This window comes from Aptenodytes forsteri, unplaced genomic scaffold (assembly GCF_000699145.1).
Source record: "Aptenodytes forsteri isolate BGI_AS27 unplaced genomic scaffold, ASM69914v1 Scaffold387, whole genome shotgun sequence".
NCBI lineage: Eukaryota > Metazoa > Chordata > Aves > Sphenisciformes > Spheniscidae > Aptenodytes > Aptenodytes forsteri.
This window is the reverse complement of record NW_008795368.1, coordinates 1892655-1904881: the sequence shown is the minus strand read 5'-3', so window position 1 is coordinate 1904881 and position 12227 is coordinate 1892655. Positions and strand designations below refer to the sequence as shown.

Genomic DNA, 12227 nt, shown 5'->3' with positions numbered 1-12227 from the left:
TTTCAATCTGTTACAAGCTTGGTGAAGGCAGATGGCTTTTTCTAAAATCTGTCTGCCAGTAACAGTCTGAAAAGGATACTTGAAGTTTTCCATTGAAGTGTTGCATATTTAAATGTTTCCTGAACTGCAGAATATCAACATGGATAGAAGTAATGAAATAAGCTTATACATGAAAAGTAGTCCCAACAAAAGCTTTCAACACTAGCTTTGAGAATGATCTTTTCATAAAGGCAGTGGCTTTAATGTAGAATGGGTGGGAATGAGATTCTAGAAAGAAATCTATGTTGTATGGTATTTCACAAAAATAAACTATGGAAATGTATCCTTTATGGGTTCCAAGTGTAGTGATACCCTTCCTAAGGAAACCCTTCACAACAAATTCAGTGTACAAATGTCCATGGGTTTTCTTAACTTAGGTGGATCGATCTATTTCCTAACAGGGTTTTTCATGTCTCCTTATAGCTACGATTCTAGAGTGAATCAGTCAGCTTAAAAAAATCATGGAATGTTCTACTACTCTTATAAACAGGAGTTATATTTTAGGAAGCTTCAGTTTTTAAGTGCTATTCTGAGTAACCAAGTGTTTCTAATGAGATCTCCAGAAATCAGCTGGATCATTTGAAAATTAGTTGTTTACTGGAGGTACGTGATTCTGTTTGAGCTCTTATGATTTAAGGTGTGAAGATAATACAATACTATTCCATCGTATTACTTTTAATTTATTTGATCTTTTTTAAATTTCAGAATAATCTCTTAAGCCTTTTAATTTCCAGAGGAGTAAATCTTGTGTACATGGTACCTTGAGACAAAAACAGTGAGTTATTTACCTGTCATTTTTCTTTTCTATAAGTTCTCTGAACCTTTCTCCTGCATGTAAGAAATGCCTGCAAGATCTCATTCTCCTCATCTTTTGATTCTAATTTTAAGATGTATTTTCTGGTTTACTTTTATTCTCTTGAAGTCAAGAAAGCAACTATAGATATCTGTGTGTCTGAAGCATTGGCAGCTTGTGTGTCCCTGAACTAGCACTCAACAGATCTTGAGGTCTGAGGAAGCTCCTACATAATCCCAAACTAAAAACAGACTCAGGAGTGGAAGTCTGTTGATACCATATTTATAGATGGCTTTTTCTCTTTTCACAGGTGAGTTGAGCCAATTATTACTTTCCATGTATTTCTGTGTCTTCCCAATTAATGGCACCTAGCTAACAGAAGCTCAATTATTATGAGAATCCAAACCTCCTTCTGACGGTGTATTCTCTAAACTGTTTGTCCAGAGAAAGATTTTATTATCGAAATTTGACATATTTAATTTGTAATCACATTCTTTCTGCATTTTGTCTCTTTCATTACATGTTAACTGATAAATCAACAGGGCACTCATCTTCACAGATTTTCTCGTGACGCGTGAGATGGTCTGTAGATAAATCATTCTAACATTTACACAACTAGAGTGGATTAGAACTTCCGTTTCTGGAAGAGCTCCTTCAGCTGTTGTTCACTTGTTGCTTCTTTCTGTTGCATCAGCTCCCTGGCTCCTTTGGTTACTCCCCAGCCATCTGGCTTTGACATTGAAGGACAATATGGCCTGCCTGAAGCAGGCTTCAGATTCTCCCAGTAGTCTTTTCTTGCCCTAAAGAAAGAGAAAGAAATTTAGGGTTTTTTTCCAGCACCTCACAGTACTAAAGGAAATGTAGCTTAAATCACCATTGCAAAGGGTCATCTAACTTGCACAGACTGACTTTATATTTAAATACAGAAGTGTGAATGAAAGCATGCAATGAAATGCTATGTGCTTAAAAAGTATCTTTTCATGCTTGAAAGGAACGCTGTAAGCCACTCACCATTAGGAGCTGTTCTACCAAAGTCTGTTAGTTTTTGATCTTAACTTTCATGAATTACTTTCACATTAATTCAGACCAAATCTTCATTTTAAAGAGGGATGAGAATTTCTGGAGCTCTCCTACTGCCCCTTCACCCCTTCCCCTGCTCCCAAATCAGATTTAATTCTTCAAAATTATTAACACATAGAATGTTTACAGTGATATTTAGACCTCCATATCAGTTACGCTAGTCTGCTGCATGGACCAATTAAGCCTTTGCAAGGAGTATGTTGGTGTGCTTTCCAGTTCAGATACACATACCTTGCTCTGACCCAGGGTTTGGTATGCATGCTCAGGCTATCGCCCCAGCTACCATGTTTCCCAGAAGCTTCTGGCAAAAACCCTCTTTCAGGACCCAGCTCCTCAGCTATTGCTCGGACGTGATATGGCTCAAATCCACAGCAACCTCCAATGTAACGAATCCCTAAGTCATAAGCCTTTCTTGCATATTTTTGAATATCCCATCTGGTTACAATTCTTGGCTCCAGACCTGCGAAGACATTCATATCTTAAGTTTCCACCATGTTCCACTTCAGCACATTTTTTGGTAAGAAATCACGTTGTTGAGATACTTGCACACTGTTTGCAAAACTGGTTGTAGAAAGAGTTGTATGTTTGAACTGTCTAAGCTAACTGACACAAACTTTCAGAAGTCTAGCTTTTAGATTCTGCTATGCTCTACTGAGCTGTGCTTATTGTAAGCTTTTTTGGCCTTGCAAAACAGCACCTATTATCTTCTGAGACTGATCAAGCCCTAAGTCACATGCTTGCCATTCTGCCAGAGCTGTTAGCTGGAGTATTGGAGTACTTTCAATGTTACACCCGCATTTCCAGAGAGTTCCTAATAAACAATCAATATCTGGGAAATCTGATTACAGTAATCTGTGAAAGGAGAAGGTATCAGCCTACCTGCAACAAGAATAAACATGTTCATTATTCCTCAGGAATGCTTATTACACTTTTTTCCATGATCAGCTAGTGGCAGCCCGTTGTTTCACTGACAGCTGGGATGAGTAGCTGTTTCTTAGCCCATCCCATACTTGGTTATAATCCCAGCCATAAGCAGCTTGCTGCCTCAAACCACTTTGTTCCTTGTGGAAAGTTCTGTGCGTAGATAAGTTAGGATGCAATCTTTATTTTGAACCCTTCTCCCTGTTGCAGGTCGTGGTGAGCAGAGAGAAGGGATAACAGAGCTGAGAGGAAGGACTTGTGGAAGGAAAGGAATAGAAAGTGAAAAGAACGACGAAAAGCACACCTTACAGGGAAGGAGGCACTAGAGTGGCAGAACTGGAAAGAAAAGACCAGAGACTGAAGAAGAAACTTTAAGGAATAAAAATACAGGAATAAAGGAATAAAAATCCTCCCACTTCTTCATGCACATCTGCAGATGAACCAGCATGGTTATCAGGTGAGTGCAGCATGACGTCTCTGCACTCCCCCGGGCAAAGAAGCCGTGGTGAGGTAGTAAGGCTCCAGCAGCACAGCAGAGGTAGGATTCTTCTCCCTACATCCTTTCCCAAAAATGTCTAACATGCAAGAAGGTGATACAAAGCAGATCTATTCTAAGTCCAATGGGTAGTTAAGAGAGAGGTTCAGAAAATAAAAAGCAGAAGGAAAAAAATGAAATGTTCTTAAACAGAAAATTATTGGTCTCAGAGGGAAAGACTGGACAAAGGAAAATTACATGGTCTAATATCAGAAGGAAAACCAGATGAAGCTATCTTGGAAAGCTGTTTAAATAAAAGTAAGCTTGTGTACAGTCCTGCAGATGTGAGAGAAAGCATCAGAAGCACAACTTAATTAATTCCTTACCTCTCATATATCATTAAAAAGCTAATGCAAAATTGATACAAAATGATCAACAGTAAGAATGCAGCATCTTGCACTCAATTTATACCTGCATAAGCAACTAAACTCCAGGGGAACAGTATAGAGTGTTTCCCTGTCTTCTCCATCACCCACTGTGCCACAATCCATGGAACCTGATGAGATGCATCCGAGGGTCCTGAGGGAACTGGCAGATGAAGTTGCCAAGCCACTATCCATAATATTTGAAAAGTCGTGGCAGACTGGTGGTGTTCTCAGTGACTGGAAAAGGGGAAACATAACCCCCATTTTTAAAAAGGGAAAAAAAGAAGACCTGGGGAACTATAGGCTGGTCAGTCTCACCTCTGTGCCCAGCAAGGTCATGGAGCAGATCCTCCTGGAAGCTATGCCAAGGCGCATGGAAAACAGAGAGGTGATTGGTGGCAGCCGACGTGGCTTCACTAAGGGTAAATCGTGCCTGACAAATGTGGTAGCCTTCTATGACAGGGTGCAGCACTGGTAGATAAGGGAAGAGCAACTGATACCATCTACCTGGACTTGTGCAAAGCATTTGATACTGTCCCACACAACATTCTTGTCTCTAAAATGGAGAGACCTGGATTTGATGGGTGGACCACTTGGTGGATAAGGAATTGGCTGAATGGTCATACTCAAAGAGCTGCAGTCAACGGCTCGACGTCTGGGTGGAGACCAGCGACGAGTGGGGTCCCTCAGGGGTCCCTACTGGGACCAGTATTATTTAATGTCTTTGTCGGGGACATGGACAGTGGGATTGAGTGCACCCTCAGCAAGTTTGCAGATGACACCAAGCTGAGTGGTGTGGTTGATACTCCAGAGGGAAGGGAGGCCATCCAGAGGGATCTTGACAGGCTGGAGAGGTGGAGTCTCATGAAGTTCAACAAGGCCAAGTGTAAGGTCCTGCATATGGGTCTGGTCAATCCCAAACATGGATATAGGCTGGGCGATGAGTGGATTGAAAGCAGCCCTGCGGAGAAGGACTTGGGGGTACTGGTGGATGAAAAACTGAGTATGACCTGTCAATGTGCACTCGCAGCCCAGAAAGCCAATCTCATCCTGGGCTGCATCAAAAGAAGTGTGTCCAGCAGGTCAAGGGAGGCGATTTTGCCTCTCTACTCTGCTCTGGTGAGACCTCACTTGGAGTACTGCGTCCAGCTCTGGGGTCCCCAGCATAAGAAAGACATGGACATGCTCAAGCAGGTCCAGAAGAGGGCTACGAAGATGATCAGGAGCACCTCCCGTATGAGGAAAGGCTGAGAGAGTTTAGCCTAGAGAAGAGAAGGCTCCAGGGAGACCTGTTAGCAGCCTTTCAGTACTTCAGGGGGACCAGGAAAGATGGGGAGGGACTCTTTATCAGGGAGTGTAGTGATAGGACGAGGGGTAACGGTTTTAAACTAAAAGAGGGTAGATTTAGATTAGATAGTAGGAAGAAATTCTTTACTGTGAGGGTGGTGAGACACTGGCATAAGTTGCCCAGAGAAGTTGTGGATGCCCCATCCCTGGAAGTGTTCAAGGCCAGGTTGGATGAGGCTTTGAGCAACCTGGTCTAGTGGAAGGCGCCCCTACCCATGGCAGGGGGGTTGGAACTAGATGATCTTTAAGGTCCCTTCCAACCCAAACCATTCTATGATTCTGTGAATCAGTCCTTGTGCTTCAGGAGTGTAAGGACAGCAACAACCTAACCTCTCTGAAGAAACAGGGATAGACCCCACCATAAGAACCAGCCATATGTGGTGAAACATGGTGACTGAAAACAAGCAGTCTTCTATGAAAACAAGTTGCCACATAGATCACGTTTTGTGGGATTTTCCCCTTCCCCAAATTGACTAACATTCTATTTTCCATGCCTGTCAATGCATCTCTTTTCTTGGCTTTATTCAGAATTAAATAGCTACAGCTTAGCAGTTTATGTTAACATTTATAGTAAAAAGAGATTGAGATTTTCATCAATTTTTGATGAGAAGATTGTAACCTGCTCCTAGATTTAGCCCCTCTTCTACTAGCCCCCCTATCTACTCTTGAGATAATTGGGTATGCTTTGACTGACAGGGACATTTCTTTCTAAAACATTGTCCTTGCTTAATTGGTGATATTTCAGAGCAATTGCAATAACACAGAAGGGAAAACACAGAAAACTGGAAGAAGTTCTACAGATAAATAAATACTGCTGGCATCTAATCCAGCAGCAAATACTGCTGGAGTTTGCCAATACAACATAGCCAATGCTTTTCTAGAAACTGAGATCTTGTTGGCCTGTACAGAGGTTATGTACACTTCAAATATCTAAATACCTCTTTGTGCATATTGCCTTCCACAAAAACCAGAGTTAACTGGGTCAGTTTAACAATGATTTACCAAACTGCTTATCTGCTGTCAAGTGATCAGTTGCTCCTTCTGGGTATTTGAAAACATTCACAGACTCAGCCTTCTCCAACTGACACAGGAAATTTCTGAAAGCTGAGATCTCATACAGATTGCTTATAACATACAAGCCAAGAAGCATAACAAACCAAAGAGTGAATCCTTCAATTCACTTGATTACTTACTGCATCTGTTCTATCTTTTTTTGCTTGCAATCAGAGGAGTTATATGAAGTGAAGGAATGAATAGGATAAATGAGTTCCTAACATTTTTAAATATCCCAGAATATTTTCAGAACTCAGACATGTTATTATCATTTAATGAATGCCTCAGGCTCATGCTTTATTCTCTTTTTCGTTTATGTAAAAAGAGGAATTTAGAAGAAAAAAATCTTCCTGAAAGTCACACCTCTCTCAAATTTTCTGCTACAATTTCAAGTTTCAAATGTTTTAATACTTTATTTTATAGTCTGATCTTGAGAAGAAGAGTGTATGATACCTGAAAATGAAAGCATTTTTCTAATCAATTTTAAAATGTTTAGGCTGATTTTGTCCTCTTATCTTAAAGGGATGTGATCTTCTATATCCCAGGTGGAAATAAGCCCTAAATACACAAGCTTTAATACACATAAAATGGCTGAATCTTTCAGTCTATAGAATTTCTCCTGAGCATACATGTGATGAATCCATCTCCAAGCTGCTAATCCATTTGTTAGCAACATCAAAGAACATATTCCCTCTTCTGGTTTCTCTGTAATCTCACTTATATTAAACAGTTACACTTGCAAGACTGAACCATTATGAGTGCAATAATCATGCACCTATATCCAGTTCTGCATATGCATTATAAATTCAATTCCTATGCAGGTAAACATTATGGGGCTTGTGGGATAGATATCACAACCCAGGATGCTGGGGAGCTCCAATGCAAAAGCATTTAAATCTGAGGTTTCTTTAGTGTATTTGCTCTTGTTCGTTTCTTTGGACTGTTTACAGCTGTCCTGAACAAGGTTCTACAGCACAAGAATTACATTTTTTAACTGAGTTTAGGTTGTGGCACTTTAACTGTTTTCATCATAATTTCACTTTCAGTCACATGCTGTGATACTACTGAAATACTCTCACTATATGGATGATCTTTAATCCAATATTACACTGCAACCCCTCTATGGAAAATATCAGACAGGGTAATTGGGACTGATCCTATTGTATAGAAGGACACCTTGCAGCTTCAGCTTTACTAAAAGCTGGGGAAAAAAAGGAACAGACAGTAAAAAAAAAAACCAAACCAAAAAACAAACCGTTGTCTTACCAAAGGGAAATTCTGGAAGATCAATAAAACCCTGCTTTCCACAATCGGGTGTATGGAAAGCAAGTGGTTGAGACATCAGGTGGGCTTTCAGTTTAGCAGCCTGCAAGCCCTCTTTCATCAGTTTCACGGTTTCCAGGGAAGTATCTGGATCAAAATGGCAGTTGACTCCAACAATAGAAGCACCTAGGAGGAGGAAAATAACTTCAAGTCACATCTCCCCAGGAAGTGGGAGGTGAAAGTTCTTAGCCACAGCACTCCAGAAGCAGAGCATTCCATCTTTACACCAGCATTATTAAAACAAGGCAGTTGGGTTAGAGCCAGCCTCAACTCTCCTGAAGTTGATCATTCTATTTACATCTCAATTGCACTCCTCTTTACCTTCCTGATGATGAATCACGTCTCCAACCCTCATACAGTTGCTTTTTTTATCAGTGCTTAATCAATGAAGACTGATTATGTACAGCCACATATGCAAATAGCTAGTAGGTTCCTAACACAGGAACACAGGTTCTGCCTTTGGATTTCAACTCTAACTCCAAAGGAAAAAGAGTAGTTCAAAACAGATATAATAAACCCCTGTACCATCATTCATCATGCCCCTGATTAACTTCTTCTGCCCTTCCCCTTGTCCTGCAGAAAACAAAGCCTTTGATAGGCAAAAGATCCATATTTTCATCCTCTTATTCTCTCATCCTCGATTTGAACTGTGCTCCATACATTTCTAGAAACATGAGCAGAGAATCAAAGGTAGCTTTGGATTCTGCTTATGTTTCATAATTGTGAGCCCAGAATTTGGGGTTGGCTCTGTAACCAAATTTGAGTAGGTTTAGAATTTTGCTCTATTCAGTATCAGCTGCTTGTGGCTATTGCTCCCAATACCATCCTGGTTAACAAGGATTTAATAACTGCATTTTCATATGTTTTTTACACAACTGCTCTAGTAAAGTACACATAAAAACTTTTCTACAGGGTCAAAACTTTTATCAGATATGATTGGGAAGCTACCTACTTGAGATACACATCCATTTATCTCAATACTTAAGGACTTTACTTTGTTCCATACTCTTAAAGGGCATATTAAAACAGATTCTTACCAGCCTTTACCAGTTGGACAGCACATTGTCCAGGGGGCACGCCATGCATGTCTCCTTCTGGACCAATGCACATCGTAGCTGCAACTGGCTTTCCAGATTCTTTTAGAACTTCAACTGCCCAGACAGCCTCTTCAACATGCTCAAAATACTGAAAGAAATTAAAACTGGACTACTTTTGTTTCTTGGAGATGAAGCATAAACACATTAATCCAGACCCCAAATTCACCAGCAATACAATTACTTGATTCTTTTCTGATCTACACTGACAGAATTCAATTGAGTTCACTGACCACACAGTTAAAAAAGGATTTTAAAAAGTCAGTAAGTAAAACTAAATAAAAAATGATACTCTTACTTCATTCAGAATAAGAATGCCCATACAGAAGGTTAATCAGGGATTTATCCCCAAAGAACTATTTTCATCTAGAAAAGTCACCTTAGGTTGATTGCTTACAGTGTATGGGAGGAAATAGGAACTAGTCAAGATCACATAACCTCTTTAAACCAGTACAGAATTTGACTTGACTGAGGTAGAAATTTAGGTTTCAAGGTCCTATTCTAGGACACTTGCAGATGCTGCTGTGCATTTAGAAAAATACCTGATACTACTGGAATAAAAGCATAACAGAAGATTTTAAAGGAGGAAGCAATATATACTTGTACTCCCTAAAGAAGACTAGGCATCTTAAAGTTAACGCTGTGCTAGTTGAAGGCATGTACTTTTTTTACAGATTTACCTCTGCAATTAGGAAGTCCACATTCTTCTTCATAAAGACATCTAGTTGCTTTCGAAAGGCTGCTTTAACCTCTGCTTTATCCTTGCAGCTTAAGTATGATGGTGTTTGACTGACTCCTCCAGCCACTAAAGCATCACCTTCATTAGCCACTTCTCTTGCAATGTCACAAGCAGCTTCATTCACTTTCTGGCACTGTATGAATATAGATTATGTCAGTTCTACCTGGTCAGAGATATGCATGTAATTTCAGAGCACAAAAAGGACAAAAAGAGTCTAAAGCCATTATGGCTTCTTCATAGTCTTTTATAATTTAAATGGATTTTTTAATAATATTGATTAGGAAGATCGACATCTTTCAAACAAATAACAAACATTAGAAAACAAATTTCTTGCCACCTCTAAGTTATCATATTATCAAATATTACAGAGGCATATTACTTTTAATATATCTTACACAAATAGTCTATAAAAAGCAAATATTTGGTGTGAAGTGAAATTTTCTTCGCCTCTTAGAAAATGAGTTAGTTACACTTAAGTGTATGCTTTTATTCTGACATTTTGTGGATGGAAAACAAAATATGTAGTAATTTTGATTGATTTTTCATTCTTCTTTAAAATATTTTAGTATTTTGATAATTTTCAAAATTTAAACTATAATATTCGTATGAGTTATTTAAGGCATTTTTAAAAAGATATCATTAATTATCTGATGTTAAAGTTACCAATTTAAGAATAGTAAAGGGAAACTTATCACTATAGATTATTAATTAATCAGCTAGACCAAAAGACACATTCCCTCTATACCCAAATCAGGATGACTAGAACAGCTTGTGAAAAAGAGGTTAAGCTGGGAAAAAAAGATTTTGTGAAAATAATACTTATTTGGGATAGATAACAAGTACTGATTAGAGCAGGTTTCTCTGCAGCACATGGACTACTTAGAATCTACATAGGTTTCTCTCAGCTGACGTTTTCCACGGCTGCCTCAAAAGATCCAGCTGATTTTTAAGGCTATCACTGACAGATTGTCTTCCATTTGCACTTGTGCTCAGGTACACGTTGGGGAACTCTGGGAGGTGGAGCCATAAACCAGACAAAGCCTGGAGGAACCTGCTTCTAGAACTGGCAGCAAATCAATCTTGAAAGCTTTGCTGCAATGCATTCCCAATACTAGGTGCTCACCCAGCCCTTCTTATGATTTTGCATGGCAGCAAGAGCTGCAGCATGGCTTGTTCCAAAGGCACTGTGTTTCTGGGACTACCACTTCAGACATTTCAATGTTGCACCTATTGAATGTAAAGGTACAGCATTTCAGCTAAATTTGGTCATATGACATTTTGGTATGACCTCTTAATTAAGCCTCAAGTATTTCCCTAGTGTCCACATTGTTCTAATTTCTGACTTGCAATATCTTCACAGATACAAAGATATTCCTTCCTTCCTGCACCCTGGAGAATCTTCTCTATTTTGCACAGGTTGGAATAGACAGTAGGACCAAAGGGGAAAGGATCAGAGAAAACACTCAATGGCAAACCTTCTAGTCTCAAAGGAACTATCTAGAAATGTTTGTGCCAGAAGTCTCCCAGTGGAGCTGGGGCCTGCATCTAGTGAACACACCCAACATCCTACAATTCCTTTGTGTAGGGCGTAAGAAAACACCAACATGGTACTTCTGTTGCTGTTACAGACTACCCTTACACATGAGAAAGGGAATATTGACCACAGTGTATACCTTGGATTTTTTAGTTGTTACTTTATTGAAGACATGGTTCTACACAACATTCCGTTCTCATTAGCCACTCATTATTCTCTAGGATTCTTCACCATTTTTGCAGTTGATTTGTTTCTCTGGATGTTAAAGCATTTCAACTGATTTTGCTCTCTGTGCATTTAGTCCTCCTTATACTCTTTGTATCAAAACTCCAGTAAACTAATCTCCTCAGATGGGAAAAATACAATGTGGGCATCCTCTTTCCTCTCTTCATCCTTGCCCCATTTTGTTATTTTTTTGTCCTTTAACCTTGTCTTTCTTGATATTCCAAACTCTGAAATTGCATCATCTCATTCTTTGGTCACGAAATGTAGCCAAAACTGTTATGACGGTCTGTGAAAGTACTCGATAATCTCTCTACCAAACCTTTTAAAATTAATCCATTTAATTGATATCTCCATCAAAACAGAGTTTTACTCACACTTATTTTCTCAGCTACATAATTGCCCCTGTTCTCTAGTTTGTCCTCACTGGCATAAAAGGTGAATGTCTGGAGAACATTGGATCCAGCTCTGAGGAATTCCCGGTGAAGCTGACGAACTGTGAAGAATTAAAAGATACAAAGAAGAGATGTTTGGTACAGTTATTACTGTTATCCCCAAATTAAATGTTTATTGAAGTAATGTTACTGTAAAATAAGTGATACTGTGTTTACTAGAAGAGCCATTATGAGAGTAGAAGCAGTACCCCAGTCTGTGTAGAATTCCTTCTTCTCACTCTCAGAACATTAGTCAGAAAACTTTCTCCTTAGTTATTCTGTGCTAAGAATGACTGAAGACTTCTATTTAGTTTATCAGTAGATTCAGTTTTGCATGCCACCGTGCCTATCCCCAGTCTGTGTAGAATTCCTTCTTCTCACTCTCAGAACATTAGTCAGAAAACTTTCTCCTTAGTTATTCTGTGCTAAGAATGACTGAAGACTTCTATTTAGTTTATCAGTAGATTCAGTTTTGCATGCCACCGTGCCTATCTAGAGATGCCACGGGAGGGGAACCTCAATCCATCCCACTCCTACCAGTTTGATGCCAGGGCCAGCAATAGAAGCCCAGAGCCTGAAGAAGGAACACAGGTCAGCAGGAGAGCACCTGAAGAGCAGCACAGAGGAACTCCAGCCAGTAAGACAACTTCATCGGGGGCCCAACTTAAATGCCTCTGTGCAAATGCGGGTAGCATGGGGAATAAACAAGAGGAGTTAGAGACGTGCGCACGCCTGCAGGGCTACGACC

General features: G+C 39.6%; 1 protein-coding gene across 1 annotated transcript in view; it reads right to left on the bottom strand.

Moving 5' to 3' along the window:
* Positions 1-706: 706 nt before the first annotated feature.
* Positions 707-12227, bottom strand: part of LOC103899795 (betaine--homocysteine S-methyltransferase 1) — a 19581-nt gene continuing 8060 nt past the window's right edge. The window contains exons 3-8 of the mRNA XM_009280317.1: positions 11423-11541; positions 9231-9422; positions 8494-8641; positions 7400-7582; positions 2144-2372; positions 707-1632 (exon numbers count right to left, since the gene is read on the bottom strand). Of these exons, the coding sequence (XP_009278592.1) occupies positions 1458-1632; positions 2144-2372; positions 7400-7582; positions 8494-8641; positions 9231-9422; positions 11423-11541 (1046 nt within the window). The 3' untranslated portion in view covers positions 707-1457. The remainder of the gene's footprint in view (positions 1633-2143; positions 2373-7399; positions 7583-8493; positions 8642-9230; positions 9423-11422; positions 11542-12227) is intronic.